The following is a 22,912-nucleotide window of genomic DNA, read 5'->3' as shown; positions in this document are numbered from 1 at the left end:
TCTCTGAGACACCCTGTATATATATATATATATAATTTTAATTTAATAATTTTCCTAAATAGGCCCCTGGCCTAGGGCCAGAACTACACGTCTTTTTTTCTTTTTTTGCTGCGACGCGTAGTCTTTGCAATATCAAATTTGTCTACCTTTCGTGAAACACCCTGCATACTGTATTTACTAAAGTAATAGCCGTACTATTTATGAACAAGGCCCTTGCGTCTACTTTACCGCAGAACACATATACAGCCAATCATCGCGTTGCGCATAAATAACATAGCGAATAACCAAATAGAGAACACGATTCTCCATACAAAAGCAATCTTCACCGATGATATCTGCGGGCGAAGACGTTATCTCTGTCCTGTAAACCGCTAGAATCATGCTGCCGATCGCGGTGATTGGCAAGCCGCGCGCCCCGCGGAAAAGCGAACCCTCAGGTTTTCTTCATAAACAGTGCGACTATTACTCGAGTATATACGGTATATGTATATATATATATATAACCACTGGAAGGATGAGAACGGCACGGCGTCTCATTTAGATGTCCTGCCTCCAGCAAGCGGTCGTTACCTTCTATCGTGCTTTTGCTGCATACGCGCGCTCGAAGCTCAAGAAATGCCGAAGTGTTATTGAAGGCATGGAAGCTCACGCTGGCGGCGGTGTAACGTAAATTCCCCTCTGCCGTTTTCATTCTGTCGGTGACTGTATATCACGCTTGAGACTAGCTGAGGTCTGCGTTCTCTTGACTTCAAAACGTGACAGCTTTGAAAATCATCGAAGAATGAGATCAGAGTCATCTGACTGACACGAGATACCATTATTAATCAAGAGCACTCACCACTGGCGTAGACTCCACTGACGCAGTGCACACAGAGCCGACAGACTTGAAGAGGCACGCCTGGTCCATGAAGTCTTCGGGACTCTCGCCGGAGAACTTCTCAGGAGTCTTAAAGGGGCCCTGCAATCATATTTAAGCGTCTACCTTTTTTGCGGTTTCCACGTCTCTTGGGGTTGGGGCAAGCCAGCGGGCACGGAGAGAGTAACTAAATATCAGTGCGTCATATTTTAACCGGACGACGCGGAAACCTCCTCCACCGACGAGGGCGACCCGCGGTACCGAAAGCGCGCAAAATGTGACGTCTTTGGTCCTGGGCTTGCCACTGGTCAAAGCCGCTAAGAGCTTTTTTTTTAGTCGAGATACAAAATATAAGTGTCGTGAACCGTTTCAATTATGTATGAAAGTAGTTTTTGTTCACTATTTTAGGTCAGAAAAGAAACAAATCCAGTTTAGAAAGTACGGAAACGAGAAATGACCCGTCGACATACCCGCCACCAAGCAGCGGAAAAAAACGGCGCATACTAGAAAAGGCTAGTGGGATGAGGCTACGACAAACGAGGAGCGTAGAAAGGTCCCGGATGTACGCGGCGGCGCTGTGGTCGTGTGGTCGTATACTGGCTCAAGAATCCGACCGGTTCCGAGCGTTCCGAAGGCCTTCGGCGCGGGCCCTGCTGGCGATTCGGCCATTTGGCGGTGCGTCAGCGCGAAGTGGCTCTTGTTCTGAACTGATCTTTACCCCGTGTTTGCTGTCGTTTGTGGCCAATGAAATGTTAGGCCGAACTAGTGTTTAGTCGCGCTGCAAACGCAATACGAGCTGCCCTGGCCGTCCGCTTCATACAGCCTATCCAACACGTGCTTTAGTGGCGCCCTCTCGAGCCGTCGACACGGAGTGCGGCAGCCGTGTGCGCTCGATGAGCTCACTACTCCTCCTCTAGTTCAAGGCTACTCAAGGCAGGACCTACGACGTCATGAAGGAGGTTATTTTTTGCTTGTTTTTGTAATTCTAATTTGCCTATAACTTTTAAAATAAAGCGAAATTTGAGAAAAGAAAAGTTGGATTAAGTTACTACGTTCAGTACGCTCATGTTCAGTGCAAATTAAAAACCAGTCAAAAAGTCATTGCAGGGCCCCTTTAAAAGGATTTTAAAGTAGAAATGAAAAACTAAACTTCTTAGCTCTTTTGTTGTCCAAGACACCCCTGTCGTATCTAATATCTGTATTGTGTTTAATGTAAAACAAATGTCCCCATTTTATTAATATTATTATTATTATTATTATTATTACGATTAACATTAAGCGTTATCTGCTCAACTTGTAACAGAAATCGGACAGCTTTCCACTCGTACCCTATGGAGACAGCAGCGGGTCTCAAAGAATAACAATAAATATACATAGTGACAATCACAAAACAGCACCCGAATTTTGTAATTTCTCCAACTGACTAACTTCAATATGAAAGCGACTTGGCTTCCGGCTTTACTAAACTAATTTCATTTGTTTATACTGTCAACCCCTAATAAGGTTTTTACAGGAATGTGTGAGTAAAAAAACAAGAAAAACAACAATCACATGCACATTATTGTACAACCGAAAACAAAAGAAGGGCATCATAGAATAGAACGTAAGTAAAAGACGCGAATTCAAGCGAAGTTGGGTAACCAGAATGCGATTGATTTGGCCGACACTTATACAGCAATTAAACCGGAAGAGATATCGCTGTATAAGCAATTTATAGGAAAGACCGAACACATAGAAAGGTTATCAGCCAAGCATATATAAAGGTGACAGTTCAGACTTCCAATGCAAAGAATGCCTAAAAATGGAATCCAATAACCAGATAAAATATCGAGAAGAGAAAGGGCGTATCATAAAACACTACATTCTCTATAACTGTAACAAAGTTTACCACAGAGTCAAAGAAAGTTGTGGCGTGCCAGCAACGTATACCCTTTATAATTTTAACCAAGTCATTGACTGGTTAAGAAAGCTATTACGTATCTGAAGTACTATACTTTCTATAATTTCACAAAGTCATTGACAGAGGTTAAGAAAATTGTGGCGTATCAGCACTACACTCTATATCATTTTGTCGCATTCATTGACAAAGGAATATAAATGTATCAGACGGATATGTACAACCTCCATCGATGCAGCTTCATCCTCGAGCGAAACCTCCGAGATGGACGTGAGGGATCCAGCTACACCCAGGAGCCGAACCGTGGGGCGGTGGTCAAGCTCATCCGAACACAGCGACTCCGAGACCAAGCTACGGTCTTTGTGGCTAGGTTCCGACCAGCAGTTGCAGCAGCAGCGACTGCGGTAGGCGACAACCAGGACCGCCGTCGTCACCAGTACTGCACTCCCCAGGAAGGCGAGCATGACGTGGACGGATGAAGGGAGCAGGGACGCGCCAGGGTACGTCCTCCTGGAAGAACTGTCCAGCGTAGAGTCTGAAGGGCGTACAAGAACACGGGAAGGGTGTTAAGACAGCGCCCAACCAGACAATCAAAAACCGTTCCACGCTATGACTATGTAATTTTGCGGCACTTATTACCCCGGGGAAAGAGGTCGAGACACTGGGCTGTGGACGCGTGCGCGGCTTTTGGTATTTCCCTGAAGGCAACACATGCTCAGAACCCATTCTAAGGGACGGTAGAATTTGACGACAATGCGCAGAAGGGAATTGCTGGAACAGCCTATTATGGCTGCCGTCTACAATTCAAGGCAGTTCCACGTGATGACTATAATGGCTGTCGTATACAAGCAGGCGGCTTCCGTGCACCTCTGCGATGCCCGCTTTGTGGCGCGACCACACTTGCCTACACACCTCCTAGGGGGGGGGGGGGGGGGGGAGTGTACACCCTCCCCCCCTTGTTTTTCTGAAGGCATCCCTTAATTCGCAACGACTCCTCTATTCTCAATTCTCTCGCCCCCTCCTCCCCCCCTTTCCACCCTAAAGATTTAGATACAGCTTCTAATTTCAATTCCTGGGGAAACCCCTGCACGACCAAGTGCTTTCACCGGAACTAAGTGTAAGGCATTTATATCATAATACCCTTGTCACACGGGCACCCCTAACCGCAGAAAAGTCATCCTTAAATGCAGTTACGCTTATCACTATACTATACTCTCGAACAGATATTTCAGAAGAAGTGAAGAGTGCGCGTTCACAGCTTTGATGGGCGCTCAAGATGCCCAAGCACGCGTACGCCCATAGCTTTGACTACATAGCCACAGAAAATTGTCGAAGTGTAGTGTGGCAGTTGAGGTAAAGCGCAACTGCAGTTAAGTGTGCTCGTGTAACAAGGGTATATCTCATCGTAGGGCAGAAAAGGCCACTGACCGTTTTCGGCCAATGGTGTTTTCAAGAAGTCAGCGCAAGCCAAAACTAACGAACGCCTCAGAATTTTTGGAACGGAGATATCTAGGTGAGGAACTATAACGTTCCTCGAACTCAATTCGCTTTTGTCTTGTCCATATTTAAGACACCTATCTTTCGCGTTCTTTCTTTGTTGTTGATGTTAAACCATTTGTACTTACTATCTTCCCAGAAAGAAATCTTGAAAGTTGCCGAGTCACCGTCCGGAGGAGGGTGGCTGCGATTTGCTGGCGAAAAGTCAATCCTGATTGGCCCGGAGAGAGACGCAATCCTCAAGGGGCCTTCGTCCTCAACGGATGATTCCTCGTGAGGAAGGGAGGCGAGCAAAACACCGAGGGACGAGGTCCCGTCCCTCACAGAGATGGCTTCGAGCTCGCTTCCAAGGTGCACTTCTGTAAACTGTACCACTATCCTGGGCGCCGAGAAGGGCTTGAAGATCCAGGACACCGGTCCATCGCATGGGGCCGAGGCTGAGTAACGGATGGTTTCTTTCCTGAAGACTGACAGGGTGCAGCCACACAGACAGTACGTGGACGACAAGGGCGTCGTGGTCGTCGTATCGGGAGCTAATGTAGTTTCTGAGGTAAAGAAAAGGGGCAGATGTGTGCGAGTCAGCTTGACGCACCGAAAATATATTTCTAAACAAATTAAAAACAACGATGTGCAGAGATGGGGCTCTAAAAGGTGTTCGAGAGAACAGAATATAGGACCTGCGCAGGGAATTAGATCTAATCCATTCATGACACGTATTATTTTTATTTTTTCACATCCTGTATCTTTTTTAATACGCTTCTAATATTCAGAGTTCCTAACATCTATTCTAATATTCAGAGTTCCTAATTTTGCATCTCAGGCTGAACCTCAGCTCTCATTTCGCCGGTAGTTCAAGGGCCCAGTTTTGCCAGACAGTGGCTGAACAGTTGTGTGTCAGCTGTGACTGTCCGCCTTTGTTCCCTAAAACATGCTTTATTTTTCACTTTTCACGTTGCCCTGTCAGCTCTCTGCCTCCATTTCTTGCTAACAACATGAACAGACGTCTGCTAAAAGAAAGGTATGTCTAGGCGGTTCTTTAAAGCAACAGTCTGTGTGATCTCGCTTCCTCTCAAAATATTACAGTGTAACTTAAAGGCAACTATATAACAAGAAAGCAGAACCCCCGTGCTCGGTTCCGCGTACCAGGGCAGGGTTCCAGAGAACAGGTCCTGGTGTCGAAGGCGCTGCCTCGGCAAACTCCGTCAGGTATACCGCAGAGCCGGTAGCGACTCTGGGTGCCCCGGCCACAAGAGCCCGTGCAGAAACTCCACTGGCTCCAGTTTCCCCAGCCAGAAACCCGGCCACCTGTCCGACAAAGCCAACCGCAGCGCGTGACGCAATTGGAACAACAACAACAACAGAAAACCCGATCATATTCCTCATGCTATATATTTTAATGTCATGTTTTGCACACCGATAAGAAAAACGTATATCCTCGGCCATGTCGCTGTGGAAAACCCTTTACCGAAATTATTATATTTCCATGTCAAACTGATTTTAGGACGCGGGATTGCATTTCTTCGTGGTGAAAAACCTGCGGGAAGGTGGCACGAATGAAACAAGTCATCTCTCCTCCTCACTACATCACTTCTGAACCTCACACTACCGCAAGTCAAGGTCTCGACGTCACCGTCTCATTCCCGTCCCTCTTTCCCCCTAAATCGGCCTGAATAAACGTTTTCCACTATACTATGCAATACACTTATAACGATAATGACAAAATCTAAAAGTGCAATCGTTAACCGATTACGTTGTATTTTGACTGGAGATATCCCATGCACGAAAAAACGCATGATCCGGTAGAAACTCATCGTTATAAGCGGTACATCGTTACATATAATATCGTTGTAAGTGGATTTAACTATAGTCACCGAACGCTTAATAAACGAAGGGCGTGGCTTATTACCGCCACGTTTCATCGTAATTGGTTTCTCTGCGTTCCTTTTGGCTAATACTGCAAGCTCATTGGCTTGTGCGCGGTAATGAGATGCTCGGGGATTGCTACGCTCTGCGTTTCTTCAGCTATCAGTGAACATACTGTAATCGGTGACAGGTTAAGTAAGAGTAAAGTGGAAGCTCCTCCCACCTCTTTCAGTTTTAGAAAAGCGAACGCGGGAAAGGAGGAGCTTCCACTTCACCCGTAACTTTTCACCGACCGTTGTACTGAACTGCGTAATAACTTTATGCACCAACATGCTAATGCTGATTTAAGTCTGTCCACGGGAAGTTCAGAAAGAAGGTATGAAGTAAGAAGACAGGAGGAAGACAGAGAGGCTTACCTGGATATTCATAATGAACCCGAGACAAAGGACTAATAAAAACATTTAAAAAGAAATGGACAGAACAACGAAGTCACAAACGGAACTTTGCCATGAACTGTCCTTCACCAGCTCGACTGCCGTTCCTTTCGCTATCTTCACTAACCTGGGTAACTGTCCCGGTTGGCTACTCCGGAGAGGTTAAGGAAAAGGGTGAAAGAGGAGTGGAAGGAGCAGATAAAATCCGTAGAAACTACAAGTCTTGAACACTATAAACATTGCACTGTTCACGATCTCGGAGGTTCATCGTCTACAAGTTGATGTCCAGACGTGTTTCCTTTAGGAAACAAACATGAGCTTTCGTGACTGTCGCTCATTTATATTGCTCCTTCCAGGAATCAAGCGCCTTTGCCACAGAGAAGGGTCGGTTAATGAAGTAGGAGCGTGCTCTTGAGGTTATTTCAGAATACGTAGAAGATAGGTCGGTCTGGTCTTTCATGGACGTCTTGACCCAAAAGACGGACCTGGTTCGAGCGTCCATGGTCGGCACTGCTTCTGGAGCTCGAAGACGGCGCCGTTGCGAGCGACGCTAACGTAGACGAAGCAGAAGCGGGCGTATCCCTCGGGAAACAGGTGGCAGCCAAGGGTGAGCGCGTGCTTGCCCTTGGGGAGACGCCGCTCGAACAGGTACCGCGCCGACGGGGCCGCCCCGGTCACCCCCGACGTCCGAGGAAGACCGTAGACGCGTACCTTGTCGCGGTCTCTGCGTTAAAACAAGCGCAGTAAGAACGGTGACGAGATTGTTGGTTACATGCGTTAGCATTTATTGCCATGATTCATACTTAGCCGTCTTTTGTTTCGACGGTCGTGGTTTGGACTGAACTGGAATGGACTGATTTCATGAGCCCGCGGTGCGGTTCCCGCCGTGCTCTTTCGCTTTGTTCGATCTTTACGTCCCCGTTCCCTCTTACAAAAGGAAAATAACCTTCTCCAAGCTTCTAGCGAGGCGCCGTGAGAGCGGGAGAGGAGGGGATCGAGCGGCCGTGGCGGTGGCACAGTGTACGCAGCAAAGCAAAACCGAGGTGCAGCGACGACCCTGTTTGCGCGAAACCGCCCACACCCGGGAGGAAAGATTGGCTCTTCGAAGACAACAGCATGCGGACCGCGGCGATCGAGGGAAGCTATGTTGGCTTCATACGAAATCGCCGACGCCCGGGAGAACATACTGGCTCTACGAACACAACAGTATCTGGACCGTTGCGAGTTTGGAACCACCACCATTCGCAGAGTCGGGTGCTAACGCATTTCGTAGACAACCATCATAGCGACAGCAGCAGTTTCGGCATATTTGTCATTTTCGTATACTTCACTTTTGTCACACTGGCATCTCCTCGTTAAATGTCAGCCGAATGGGGATCCACTCACTCTATACCAAGAAACTACATCTCATGACAGATATCATACACTTCATACCAAAGACATCTTATTCCAAAACGTTTCATTCCAGGGACGTTGCATATCCGGTTCAAACGTCTTAGGATGAAATGTCTTTGGTATGAAGTTTCTGGGATGAGATATCTAGGGATTGAATGACCTGAAGTAAGTTATGCCCTGAAACCGCTTTAGATGCTTCATGAGCCCTTCTGGCAAATAATGTTCTGGTATATGATATGTCTCTGGAATGAAACGATAGTTTGGTAAAAACAGCCAAAGAAATGTCTTCGGTATAAGATGTCCAAACTCTGGGGCTCAAAAAAAAAAAAAAAAAATTAAAGCGGTTTTGTATTTGAAAAAAAAAAAGAAAAGAAGAACGCGTCTAAATTATCTTTATTTGACCTCCAAGATCTTGAACATTTAAATTATTATTATTTTTTTATTTGGTGCATGGAGACTGCAGAAAATCATTTTCAAAAGAACCGCTGAAGGCCCTTCTTCATGGAGTGTTACGTCACAAAAGACGTTTTGGAGTCTCCGCTCTCGCGCATCTTCAGCGCCTATCAAAGTCAGCACGCGTACTCTTGATATTTAAAAAAAAAAGGCAAAAAGAGACGTCACGACGGGTACCAGTGGGGGGGGGGGGATATATCTGGCTAGCTGGCAAGCGCATGCGCGGCCTTTGAGCGACAAGTGCTTGGCGGCCGAAAGATCCTCTTATAACGTCACGACTGATTGCAGGTTCTCCGTGTTTTCTTGCGTTTAGTTACATCTTAGGGGAAAACGATCATGACATTCAGATTCACGGGATAAAACTACATTAGGATCAACCCCTTTGTCATTTTTTGAAAGAAGTGTTTTACCTTCTCCTGGGATTAAGTGTGATAGAGTCCTCTTATAGTATATATATATTTGTATTTCATAAGGGATGTTGAACCGAAAATCGCATTTCAGAAAACAACGCAGAAACGACAGGCGGGACGCTACAAATCCCAACACGCCACTGATAAAGCGGTATCTCTAACGGATCGTCGTGTTTTTGCAAAAGATGAGCGCGCTCGCACAAGGCCGAAAATACGCGTGATATCGCGATTTTCATTTCCTCCTCTTTTCGCTTTGACTTCGCGAAGGCGCGGAGAGAAAAGGGAGCGAGGCCATTTCTCCTCCTTCTCACCTGTTCTGCGATAAGATGACGTCAACATTTTCCCTCATTGGCTCCTTTATTTTCCAGAAATACGGCAAGTCGAGATATGGCTATACGAGTGATGTTTCGTGGTTTATGGCGCCCTGTCGAACACTTCTGCCAGCTCATTTTGTGAAATCCGAATTTCGGTTTAGCATCTTTTTAAATGATTAATCCGTGAACCTGAAGCAAAAAGGGTCTTCTTCACCTAGTAAGAAGTTTCTGGTAAGGTAATACTTTCTTGCGGTCTAATTAAGAAAAAAAAAAATAACACTTACTTGCTGCAAGTGGTCGGGTAGCGGTAGACGATGTTGATGCCGTCGTGGCAGCTGGCAATGAGACTCTGTGCCACGTTGAGCATGTACCGCGAACTCCAGACGACTCGCACAGGAACACTCTCGGATATGACGGGCAGGGACGTGTCGTCGGCGCAGGTTAATCGGACCTGTCGATGGCACGTGTCTTGCATAACCAACTATCGCGGTAAGAATTGACCACGTATCCCTCTTACACACACACAAACACAGATACGTTTTGGCATCTTAAGGCGGGACAGTAATTAGGTGCAATGTGAATGAAGTTGTCTGGCTTGAGTGGACTATTTCCTCAGGTGCCATATTGTAATGCACACTCAACGAAAATTTTACTTGTTTTGACTGAGTGTAATAAGCCAGTAACAATAATGTGACTCGGGCCCCTCCAGCAACTTGGAAGACTTAAACAGTAGGAGCCCCCTATTCTAAAATTCTATAAACTTTCTTCCAGGCCAACACAGAAAACATATGCGCTCGTTTCTCACACAGTCAAGCACTGTTCGTGTCAGCGACGCATTGCGAACATCCTTGTTTCGATAGCGGTGCCCCGAAAATTATCCGGCGACTCTTCGTGATCTCGTTTTCCCCGAATGCGACACACAGACTATGTCTACTATTTCTAAATATCAACACGTAAACCACAGAAATTCGTATCACCCGAGGAGGCGACGCCATCCAGCGAATAAAAAACTCGAAGGAGTGACCGCGAAAAGGGACCGCGTCTTTCCAAATGCGCAGCAAAAACTGACGCGGCCAGGCGGCCGAGATGTGAAAGAGAAAAAAAGGGGACTAAGTGGCACGCTGTTGAAACTGCAACGAATGCATTTTCTCGAGTGCTTGTGAGTCAAGACCCAAGCAAAAAGTGGTCAGTCACAGGGCTATTGACGCATGCGTGCCTCTGATATTTCACAGAAGAAAGCTAAGGAGTAATTGTAAGCAGTGATAGAGTGCAGGTGAGCTGGTAATTAATCGACAGCTTGTAAACCCTGAGAAGGGAACTCTAAAAAAACGAACGATTGTACATAACTGGAATGTATTGCCCATTCCAAAAGTCGCCTTCATCGCACTGCCATCTTTGTCTTCCAGGCTATGAATATAGAGAGGCCCATAGACCCCTCCAATAGTGACCATCAGAGCGGCACCATCTTTGTTTTCTCGGCTGTGGAGCCCATTGTGAGCATGCGCAAGCTCTCTTCTGCGGAATATCAAACGCCACGCATACGTCCACAACCCAGTGACTCGGCCTTTTTTTACCCAGGTGATAAGCCCTGCAAAGAGGCGTAGTTTCTGCCAACCTGATAGAATCCGGCCTTGTCGAACGCCTCGCAGTCCAGCGTGACGTCCTGCCCTCGAAGCGCAGCCCAACTGGGCAGTCCCTTCTGGTCGACCACGGACTCCTGGAACCAGGACTCAGGCTCGGAGTGCGTGCCGCGGTACACCAGGGACACGGTGAAGCCGTAGTTGTCCTGCTGGAGCGGCGGGCACCGCAGGTACGGAAACTCGAAGGTGACTACCACGTCCGAACCGTACGTCTCCAGGATCAGCGGGACGTGACTGACCACCTCCGGCCAGCGCACGACGGTGTCCTGTTTCGATCGCGCCAGCACAGTCTCCTGGGCGAATTCAAGGTTGACCATTACACCGTCCCGAATGAACGCCCACCCACAGTCAAGAGGCGAAAGAAAGAAACAACGCGCCATTGAGAACTCGTTGTATTCTACAAATTAGATATATAAATTATAACAAAAAGGTATCACAAAATCACTTTGTAACAGTTCAGTTGCTAGCTGTCAGAGTTCCTATCCGTTTCCTATTGGTGCCATGCAACGTTAATAAAATAAAAAAAAACAAAAAAAAAACAGGGGAACTTAACTCAAAAGTAACGTTCGTTATACATACGAAGTCACGGGGAACTATATTCTGTTACATGTGCAGGGCGGTAACGAATCTCAGTAACGCGTTGAGTTTCGACCAACAAACGGGTAGCGCTATTTCGTTTCTTAATTTTGGTAACAGCATGACACACTACAAAATTATTTTGATACGGGTGGCGAGTTTCACACATTTTCCCTTGCAATGACAATTGCGTGACATACCAATTTAAAATTTTCGATTAGCAGTTCACTCCACTGACCAGCGTCTTCATCTACAGAGTGAACTAATGTCCCCACATCATAGGGGCAGACCTCTCGCTGTCTTAACATTCACCTCTTATTTGTCTTTTTCTTTTTCTCGATGGAATCGAAATCATTCGTTCCAAATCTGAAAACAAACTAAAACCAATGTGACGTGTTTTTGTTTTATCTTTTTAAAATAGAAATGCAATTTTCCGGCCCCAAGTTACTGACCAGCGCTAGAGCACTAAGGCCAATTATAGTAGTCAGTGGAAACGTAATAAGCGAAGCCGTGCCTTCGATGCGGCCTGAAAAATACACCAATGCACTTAAAAAAAAAGGGGGGGGGGGGGAGGATAAAAAATTTTTCGCGCAAAGTATGATGGATGGCCTTGTCGCATGTTCGTGTGGTCCGCGCGCGGCAGTTTCGGGAGTATTCTGGTAGCTCCTCCAAGCATACAAAGCAACGAAGCGTGAACTAGGCATTCCAGACCCTCAAATTTACGTCGGAAAGAAAGCGAGCTATAGGTACGGAATAAGAGCGAACAAACAGATGAAGAGTACACATTAAAACAAAATCAATTTACGAGCTCGTTTCTTATCGCCCGACCAGGAGACAAGCACATGTCGCTCCGGTGCATTAGATAACAAGCGTAAATATGTGCCCAGCACCTTATCTGTACGAATGAATGCTCCTGAAGTCAAATACCCGTGTAGCCAAAATCGCCCCTAAAAAAGAAAAAAATTATCAAGAAAAATTTTTTTGGCGGTTTGTCTTTAGGCAGCGTAAGGTCTGTTTGCCTTTGGGGAATGACGACATGAGTTCACGCTGTAGATGAGAACTTTAGCCAGTGCAGTGTGAATGCTATTTTTGGTATTTACATGCATCAAGCGGTAGCGTATGCACGAATACGTACTGTATGTACCTCTACGATGCTCGTTCACATCGAAACGGATAGAGTCGGGGATCGAGCCCAAAATCCCTTGGTCAGACAAGCACGACTTGTTCATGTTGCATCTTACTTCCACATGAGCGAGGCCTAATACCTATTCTAGTTTTAAAAACATAGAATGCATTTTTTAATCGAAGGATATATCAGGCGAACGACAGAACGAGAGGATATCACGTGAACCACGACGTGTCACCGTGACTGCCCGCCATGTGACCACGTCGTGTAACGACAAGACACGTGACCTTGTTGTGTGACGGTTCATGGTTCAGGAAGTGATATGCCTTCCGTTCTTTGGTGTCATAGCTCAACGGTAGGGTCATAACTGAACCACTCGCGACTGAACCGATGTCATTCGTGCAGCGAACTTTAAGGTGCTCGTTTCCCTAATGGGGACACGCAGAAAAGGAACACAATGAGTAATGGCATCCTAAGTGGAATTTACTATGAACACACGCTGAGATAAAAGCAATAAAAGGCGGCGGCTCATTACGGAAATGCGAACCCATTTGGCCCACCCGAAAACGCCGCTTCGCGGCGTCCGACTATTCGCTAAAGTGTCATTCGGTGAAAAGTGGGCGTTCGCTAAAACGTCATTCGATCAAGTGAGTGCCTCCCACGTCTAGACACCACTGGTTTGGTGTATTCTAAAAACATTGGAATGGTCGCTCCAATAGTCACTGAGCGTAAGGCATTCGAAGCATCTTACTATCGGCCCTCATTCATTGACATTGCGGCATGAGCCGATAAAAACAGCGAAGGACCAATCGCGAAGCTAGAAGCAATAATAGGCCGCATCCTGCGTGGCTTATTAGGCTGCATTGCATGCTTTATTGAACTTTTAAGAGAAAGCTAGCCGCCGGTAATTGTTGGTGACTCTGGCACCAAGTCAGGCATTCAAGAAAGTGTGGCCACCGCGGATGAAAAACGCATTGTTTGGGCACCAGCCTGGAAACTCCGGGCGCGCTTCAGCAAGGCTTAACACTCAGCAGACGGTCCACAGTCGCTCAACACGCTGCAGAAACAAGATGGCGGCGCCCAGAGGTCGTACTTGCGAACATCTATACGAAGAAGTACGGTTGAGGGCCAACGTACCCCATCGGCGGCGACCAGCTGGAAGTAGTACCTCCCCGCCTTGTGAACGAGGCCGCATGCGAAAACGATCCTTCCGGAGTCCCCTCTTCGAGGCACGTCCGTCTTCGCCAGGATCGTGTCGTCCTTGAAGGCCAGGACGTGGGCCGTGAGGCCTCCGGGACCGCTGCCGGCCGGACCTCCGACCGAAGGAAGTCCGTACTCGACCACAATGTCCCCGGATAGTGAAATGTACTCCGGAGGTCCCCGAAGCCAGTAGCTGCCGCTGGTTACAGGGGGACCTCGAAACAGTGCAGCTGAAACGGCTAAAATATAAAGAGAGAAAAGAAACAAAGTGTTACATCTGCATTTGTATTTGTATTTGTTTATTTTAAATGTCTAATAACGGCTGAAACCTACGCATTGGTGCACTTGTTAGTAAGAAAGCAGATTACATATAAATAAAAACAAGGTTACATCATGTCACACATTTGTTAAAAAAAAGAAACAATACAAGAATTGAATAGCTACAAAGCATAAACATTATTTCAGTACATGTTGCAAGCACTTCCTGAATTGAGGTAAGTCAGGGTTGAAGGTGTCAGTGTCGTTTGATTCCAGACGATTGAAATAGTTTTGCAGTCGGCCTGTGGGTGACGTGAAATACGTATGATTGACATGGAACGTGCGATTATGACGAACATTTTTGCCGGGTGTATGAGAGTTAATAGATAACACCGGAGAGCCAATATCCCAAGAGGTATATATGCATTTAAACAAGAATATAGGGTCGCGAGGACACCGTCTTGATACAAGGGCAGTAATTATCAATGGTCAAAGTATTTCGCCGTAGGCATATGAGTCATGTGAAGATCTAAAATGATACATTCTGGCAAACCTTTTCTGCAGACGGTCACGTTCGACATTTTTGGAAGCTGTAGCACTGAGGCTATGCCATATAACAAAGCAGAAGTCATGTTGTGGAAAAACTATACTTCTATAAAGTACGATGAAAAGAAAGAAAAAACACCCAAAAAGACACGTACTAAATCTTAAAATTCATCTGAGAAGACGAAAACATGAGCTAAACAACGTAGGATGCGTGTGAGTTAAAGTTAAGTTCGGAGTCAAGCATCACTTTAAGATTTTTCACAATCGCCACGCGAGTAATCATCGAATCTTCTAAGTGGTACACAAAATGGCTTGGATTAGTCTTACGGGTGAAAGATAATACATTTGTTTTTTCAGTGTTAAGATCAAGCCTGTAGTTTTTACTCCACTGAGAGATGGCATTGATATCTTCCTGTAGTAGAGCGCCATCATTTAGTGACGAAATGTTTTTTTATAGATCTTGAGATCATCCGCGAACTGCAAGAGACTCGAATGTGGAACGACGTCTTGGATATCCTTGGCGAATATATTAAAAAGAAGAGGTCCAAGACTGGAACCCTAAATACGCCAAATAATACATAAAAAAAAAAGAAAAAAAAAAACAGACTTTACATTTGCGTAGCCGATACAGTTTTTCTTGCAGAAAGATAACTTTCCAACCAAGAACAACACTCATCACTGAGACAATGCATAAAACGTCTGTGTAACAGTAGCTTATGATTTATTACACGATCGAATGCCCTGCTACAGTCGAAATACACGGCGTCAGTCTCCTCTTGAGAACAGACCCTGGGGTCCACATCATTTAAAGAACACACAAGGTTAGTTTCAACAGACCTGCCGCTCATGAAACCACGCCGCGCATCGGGTATTACGTGCTTAAAACAATATGTCAAGTGCTTATGGATGATTTTTTTGAACAACTTCGAAAATGCGGAAAGCAATGATATCGGTCTATATTTTTGACATTTGTTGAGGTGCGTGATTTAAAAAGAGGGATTACTAAGCCCTTTTTCTAGGTGGTCGGAAAAACAGATTGCTTCAGCGACCTAAAAAATTATGTGATGTAAAAAAGGTCGCTCGGCCAGTCTATGGACACACACCTTTAAGGCCGATGTACACTTTGCGCTTTCCAGCTTTTCCCGCCTCCTCCTCCTTCTCCTTAATCTCTCCACTTTTTACCTTGCCCCAATTTGGCTCCCCTCGCAGCTAAGGAGAGGGAAGCGCTAAGAGGATTTTCTTCCCTGCAGAAAACCGAGGTCGTACGCCGGCCTTTAACTATAAAAATCGATGTGCCATCAAGGTCACATGATTTTAACACTGGCCGAGCGACCTTTTGTTGTTTAAACAGCGTAAGGTCTGTCTGCCTCTGGGGTATGGCGACACTGGTTTACGTTGTGAGGTTTTGCCAACACAGTACCACCAATAGTCTGGGGTCCTTCACACGTATTACGCAGTAGTGATTCACGAATGTCCGCTGGTACGATGCTCATCCAGATGAAAACGGGTAGGGATGGGGATTGAACCCAGGATCTCTGGGTTCTGCAGCAAATACAGAATTTGCTGCACGTGCTCCAAGCTGTTGTGCACGAACACACTCGGCCACCTACCCCCCGCCCCCCCCCCCCCCCCCCCAAAAAAAAAAAAAAAAATTAAATAAGAAAAAAACAACCAGCATGAAAAAAAAGGAAGGATGTAATTATCTTTTAATCAACGCTGTCTGTAAGTTTTCGGACTTTCTGGACTTAATGGATGTCTGGCCGTCATCCGTAAAAACTTTCATAAACTCAAAACCTTTACCTTCATGTAAAAAAAAAAAAAAAGCAATAAGAATTTCACAAGAATACCTGGTGCATGTCTTTTGTGATAAAGTTTTTCTGGATAAAGAATTTCAAGTTTGTACTGGCAGAGGGAATTGGTTTTCTGATTGAGTTCTGAATAAAAGAACGGTTATATGTTGTTACACTTGTAAGCTAAGCAATATATTCTCTTTTATTGTAGCTTACGAGATTTTATTTTAATCGCCAAGCACACGAACTAATGAGAGTCACAAAGAACGCAGTACTACAACTAAAGCCACACATCAGGATAAAAAGGGGACTAACGAGCAGGGTGTATTCAGATGTTTCTTCCACGAGAGCGATCGCATGTACAAAAATTAAAATTATATGTGCCCACTGTCCGCCCTTAATATATTAATATCTTCAAAAACTACCCACGGAAAAAGATAGATTACACGCTGCTGATCTTGTCTGTCGCTTTTACCAGTGAACTTTTTCAACTGTTTTGTTTTATTTTATCCCAGTTACTCGTTGGAAGGGCGCAAAGGGGCCGATATGCCACCGCCATTTCGCAACATGGGCGATCAAACGTTACTCGGACGTGTAACGCCCGGTAGCCACACCCACTGCTACAACAGCATCTCTAATCGATAATGAAGCGCGGGTACTCGGGTTTCGCCATCGCCAAACCCCTGAACAGGTATATAACTCCGTTCACCCCTTAGCTGACAGTGCGGCGGAAGCTACAAGGTCGCCGGACCAATCAAACGCCTCGCCTACATCACCTGACCCCGCTCTGTGCGCGTGGGTATGGGCGGAAGCGCGGTCACGTGACGAGAGGAAGAGGTCTGACTGGTCCAACGAGCAGGTAGCCTTAACTTCACTGTCGGCTTAGGGGTCAACGAAGTATACTATTATATGCCGCCGCCACCCCGGCTGCCGCCACGGGAACCTGACACCTGCGCTTTCGGGTGGGTGGGTCGCACCGTTGGTAAGCGATCTGCACTCGCCATTAACGTTATGGCCCGGCCAGCTTTCGCCCTGGCTGATTGCGCGCGCTTAGAGCGTTTTCAAAGACGGGGCGAACTTTCCGACGCTAGCTGAATCGCTGAAGCACTTTCAAAGGAGGGGGCACGCTATGCCATAAGGAGATAAAAAGAGAAAGAGGCTCGTTAATACCGAAAAAGAGAGAGAAAGTGAGGGAAGATTACTACCTTTTAGGGGTTTGCGAATTCTGGTCCGAATCGAATACGTAGTGTTGCGTCATTCATAGCCTTCACAGTGCTGGGGAAACCCGCGACTCGCCCGTCCTCTTTGCAGCGTGGAAGTCAGTAGGGCGCCTTCATGTGCGCTTTGCTTAGGAAGAGGAAATCTAGCCATTTTGTCCTGAACGTTTATTTTTCTTTTTGTTCTGAAGCGCGTGAAAGAGCGTCTCCGCGCACGCGCTCTTGGCGTTGACTGTGCTACGGAGACATTTTGTTTTCGCCTATTCCTTTGTATTTTCCCTGCGAGCACGTCATGATGGCATCGGGTACGACAAAGGATGTCATGACCCTAAACCAGGGGTCTCCAAACCCCGGCCCGCAAGAGGCGTTCCGGCTGGCCCGTTGTTGGCCGTGGTCTTTCTAGTAACGGGGCCAGCCCACGGCCCGCTGCTACCGACGCAAAAAAAAAAAAAAATCAACGCTCGTAAAAAAATCAGCGGTGCGACATTCAACAAAAGCTCGAACGAAGATATCAGAAAGAATGAAAGAAAACTGTGTTGTGCGAATATTAAAATTTTCAAATTGTAGCTTCGAATAATACGCTATTCGATATTCGCTTTGAGTTAAACTCTGATATTCGTATTTGTCGAGGTGTTGACCGCTGCGGGTTAGTCCCGTTGAGCGCGTTTCTTTCTGAGCACCGGTGCACTGCGGAGGAGCAACACCCGTATAGCTCGCTTCCGCGAGTGTTGCTTGTCTGCAGTGCACCGGTGATCGGTAAGAAGCGCACTTAACAGGCTAAAAGGCCGCGATCAACACTTCGAAAAGCACACATATTGTTAAGACGAAAGTCCACTTTCAAAGCGGTGTGGTGCACGCGTGGTACTTGTAAAGAGAAACGGAAACTCCGTGAGTGCTAATATGCACTACAGTAAAATTTTCAAAATTAAACTGTGGCTATCATACAAGAGTATATGTTAGGCACACATGTCCTGACAACCGTTCATCATTCATGATTGCCTTCTGTTATTTTCTCAAATTTTTAATTTAATAAAGACTATTTGCTTATAGCAAGAATATTTATAGATCCCCTCAATTAGGTATAACTGGTCATCTCCATAGGTTTAAGTTTACGTCAAATGCGCGGCTTACCTTGCCTTCCTATGTAAGCAATGGACTTTCTGAGGTCACAGTCCATAAATATAGCTAGTCCAAAATCCGCATAGCTTAGATATGGACAAGTGGAAGCACGAGAACAACATTCACGAGTTCAGATTGAATTTCGTTCGGACATGGTGCAGTAGTGAAAAGCTTGGAGAAACTATTAAATATTCGAATATAAAATATTTGGCCAAAACCACTATTCGCTTCAAACTCAAAACCGACTATTCGAACTCGCCTACACTCTACAAAAAGCCCGTGCGTCGACTTTCCCGCACAACACTATAAGAGCCAATCACCGCATTTACGGAGGCAGCTCAGCGAATGACGATGCCGAAACATATGTTTAGACCAAAAAACGAAGTCTGAGTTGGGCCGCATTAAGCACTGCAAGCGTGACGTTTTGAATTGCTTAACGTCAGAACTCAGACCGCGTTTTTTGGTCTAAACATATATGTTTCGGCATCATCATTCGCTGAGCTGCCTCCGCGAGTTCCGGTGATTGGCTCTCGGTTTGTTGTTCGGGAAAGTAGACGCACAGGCTTTTCTTAGAGTGTAGAAAACTGCATCAAAACGCCAGTTCTCTCGGCATATTATTTCTTGTACATTGTCATAGGCAGAATCACTATTCGTAGTTCCCTGCTTCAAGTCTGCGCAACTATGAAAAACATTCTTTTGCGTTCTCGCGTATATCGAGCATAGTGATCTGGCCTTATCTACCATTTTCATTAGTCTTCCGCCCTGTGTGAGTTTTGCAAAGTTCCCACGCGCTTTGATTGATGTCGGGTGAGTTCTTGGGGTCGCAACTATTTCGTATTGTTATAAATAGTAAAATATTGTTCTTAAAACTGAAGTATATCTATCTGTACACCTTACATTTCGTTTCGCAGTTTTGCTTTAATCTATACGCTTCTGTATTTAAACGCTCATTTAGGCTTTTTTATTGAGTATTTTCCCGTTTATTTCTTCTTTTTTTTCAATATAATTCTCGACCCTAGAGGCTGCAACAGGTCCCCGATCCGGCCCGCTAGCCTAAAAAAAGTTTGGAGACCCCTGCTCTAAGCAGAAGGACATTAGCGAGTTTTAGAATAGGGGGCCCCATAGCTTTGGGTGGCCCCAAACAGCTTGGGGCGTCCCAGTGCGCACGCGCAGAACTTCTGCACATGCCTATTGCGATGCCCCAAGCTGTTTAAGGCACCCAAAGCTGTGGGGCCCCCTATTCTAAAACTCGCTAATGAGGCAGCTGCCTATGCGGAGCGCAAGTTCGTCTGCTTCTTTTGCAGGTGGTTGGGGGTGACGTCAGAACGCCGTGCTCTGATTGGCTCTGTTTGAAGAATAGTGGGTAGAGCTCAAGGCAGCTTGCTTCGAGATCTGCCTACAATCTTTCAATCAGAGCTCGGCGTTCTGACGTTACCACAACCACCTGCAAAAGAAGCAGACGAACTTGCGCTCCGCATAGAAGTGAGGGATGACTCCGCACCATTCGATTCGAAGCAGTATTCGGACACCCCTACTTCTATACTCCGTTTATTTTTAAGTCCCTCAGCAGCCAGCGAACCGATAGACCTAATTGAGCAGCGCCAAAAGTGTATCGTGGTGGTGCTCGTCGTCATTGTACGTTAGCTATCCCCGGCTAGACCAATCACGCACGGTGAATGATCCTGCACTTTATTTTAAATGACCCGTGATTGGTTTAGTAAACGCCGAAAGACGACGAGCGCCGTGACGTCACACTTTTGGGGCTTCTCGACTGGCTCCATCAGGCTCCATCGGGTCGTAGCTATGGTTGCGGCTGAAACGGAGTGTGCACACCTACACGGTGTTGAGAAACAAGTCCGCTTTGCCCACACCGGGTGTGGGCACTGCGCGTGCGCAGAAACCAAATTCGGGGGGAGTGAAGCATCTGCGCATGCGCAGTACCGACAGCAGCGCCACCGCAGTGGTGCGATCCGTCGGTGAGTTGAGTCGGTCTATAGCAGCTGAGGCCAAGCTGCGGCTCGCGAGCCACATGTGGCTCTTTCCGTGTTAAAGTGTGGCTCGCGGTTCCCTCCCCTATCCACTCCCCCCCCCCCCCCTTCCCTGCCTCCCTCCCGGTCACATGAGCACTTCACGCAGAAGAGAAATGGAACGCGTTTTAAATGGAAAGACAGGCTGCGGTTTGGCGGTCATCTGCTACAACTACCTTATGTACAGTTGAACTGTTTTTGACTCGGATAGAGTGAAAGTAGTTTGAGTTTCGTTTATTGCTCCAAACAAAAGTTTGCCCCCTCTCCCCCTCTCCCCCCCCCTCCCCCCGACGGGAGCTCGTTCTGAGCTTGCACCCTAAACATCGCCCTCAAATATGGCGCCCAGGGAATGCCCCCATTGGCCAAAGATGGCGGCACACAGAGGGCGAATATTTTAATGGCATACTTGAAAGAGGGTTATAGAGAGGGGGCGAGAGAGAGAGAAAAATAAAGAGGGACAAAGTGAGAGGGAGAACTACTAAGGTCAGAGCACACCGTGGGTCAGAGACAGGTATACGCTGTGCGCAGTGAGATAGGGTGGGCACGATTCAGTTCCTATCTAAAAGCAATATATATTACAAACTCGACAGGAAAGATCGCCTTTAAAGTATCGGGTGACTTTCTTTTCTTCAGCCAGGTTTTTATTGTCATCTTGTTGTTAGGTGGTCGCATGCTTTGAACTAAATAAAATTTTAATGAAACGATAAGGTGCCGGCGCAAGAGCCGAGAAGAGCTCTTTCTGGTTACTCGAGCGAGGTCTAGTGGAATTCGGTCGATAACGTGTGAAAGGGGAATAGAATTGATGCGAGCGTTGTGTCAGAGTAAGGCCAGTTCCGATGTCTGTTTTATGGATGTCTACAACTTTAGACCGCGCTCTCCCATCTACTTGAATGTGACGGATTGTTTCTAAGGCGCCATGCTTCACACCCCGCTCACAAAGTGAAACAGCCCTGCAATTTGTTGTACGGAGTTAAAGCAAGGTGGCTGCAGACCCTTCTTATTCTTCGGTACCCAAGATTTCTCGCGTTTTGACTCGAGTTGAGGGTTCGGACGAAAAACTGTTTTTTTAAAGCTCATTTTGCTCTTAAGACCTGTTTAAATATAAAACCAGAAAGTACAAGAAGACAAATTGCCTTATAGAACTTCACGAAGTTGAGACTCTCGTACTGGACGATCAAAAGCTAAAACAAATTCGTGTTTCACATACGTGACTTCAAGTATGTGATGTTCCCTGGAGGTCATATAATCTGATTCCACAGATATCATATATGTATGTGACTCCATACCTGCTATTCGTAAAGGTGTTGATAACCGTGGAGTTGATATATGCGGCTTTATGAGAGTCTATAGTCACACATGTGACAATTCTTGGACTTCATATTTGTGACTCCATAAGGGTTCATATACTTTCATGTCCGCTCTGTAACTCACTTTCTCCTTTTCAAAAAAAAAAAAAAAATGTTGGTATATAAGTCGCATTTATGTATTTATACGGTCTGCGCGGCAAAACTGTATTGCAAAGCCCGCATCTGAGTAATATGATCGCGATACATGTGAAATCGAGAGAGAAAACAAGTTAAAATATTCTCGTTAACGAATCGAACGAGAAATATAACCTCCGTGTCAAATGTTAGCAGTTAAGGTCCAAACTTATATATAAATTCGCGATTTATGCACCCAAAAGAAGGTGACATATCACGAACTCCATATTTATAAATCTACTAAAAAAAAAAAAAAAAACGTTTTCGAAAAGTTTTTTTGACGCCCGAAGAACTTTTTCAGCTCATGAAGAACAGCTCTCCTCAAGCACTATCGCCCCTGGCAAAGGCTTAACTGGCCGATGAACAACTCTTTCGCATCAAAAAAACGAGCTTAAAAGAACCCCTATAGTCTTCCACAAAGAGCCCTTTTAGAAGGTGCTGAAAAGAACGGTTTAGTGCGCAAATACGGACAAGCCGAAAAACCCCTAAGATTTCTGCTACCACCAGATTTTCCTTAGAGTGCACGAAGTGTCGCTCCGCGATCCGCTCTAGTGGGATACACCAGTAACAATATTGTATTCACGTAGCACAAACATTCCTCCTACACTTCGCCCGCTAAGAAAAGTGAACAACGGCCCGATCAGATTCCCCGTTCTTTCCCCCCGCCAATAAACGCGTCACGCTCAACGACCCCGCGGGCGTAGGGTTCTCCCCCAACCAGACGACGTCATGCACGCGTGCGCGCAGAAATACAAACGTACACGCGGACAAAAGCAGCGGTTCCATTTACCCGCACACGCTGTCATTTCGAAC

At 46.2% G+C, this 22,912-nt stretch overlaps 1 protein-coding gene across 3 annotated transcripts in view; it reads right to left on the bottom strand.

Moving 5' to 3' along the window:
- LOC8023981 overlaps window positions 1-22,912 on the bottom strand; it is a 51,710-nt gene that overhangs the window by 4,165 nt on the left and 24,633 nt on the right. For 2 of the 3 annotated variants that reach the window (XM_040213353.3, XM_042289885.1), the window contains exons 3-10: window positions 13,599-13,900; window positions 10,735-11,052; window positions 9,404-9,570; window positions 7,033-7,271; window positions 5,394-5,555; window positions 4,379-4,795; window positions 2,978-3,288; window positions 839-898 (exon numbers count right to left, since the gene is read on the bottom strand). In XM_040213353.3, the coding sequence (XP_040069287.3) occupies window positions 839-898; window positions 2,978-3,288; window positions 4,379-4,795; window positions 5,394-5,555; window positions 7,033-7,271; window positions 9,404-9,570; window positions 10,735-11,052; window positions 13,599-13,900 (1,976 nt within the window). Of the gene's footprint in view, window positions 1-838; window positions 959-2,977; window positions 3,289-4,378; window positions 4,796-5,393; window positions 5,556-7,032; window positions 7,272-9,403; window positions 9,571-10,734; window positions 11,053-13,598; window positions 13,901-22,912 lie in introns of all 3 variants that reach the window. The other variant, XM_040502014.2, reaches the window with a different exon arrangement.

Source organism: Ixodes scapularis, unplaced genomic scaffold (assembly GCF_016920785.2).
Source record: "Ixodes scapularis isolate PalLabHiFi unplaced genomic scaffold, ASM1692078v2 PGA_scaffold13__105_contigs__length_92229423, whole genome shotgun sequence".
Classification (NCBI taxonomy): domain Eukaryota; kingdom Metazoa; phylum Arthropoda; class Arachnida; order Ixodida; family Ixodidae; genus Ixodes; species Ixodes scapularis.
Note: the sequence above shows the minus strand (reverse complement) of the source record. Positions and strands in the feature narration are given on the sequence as shown.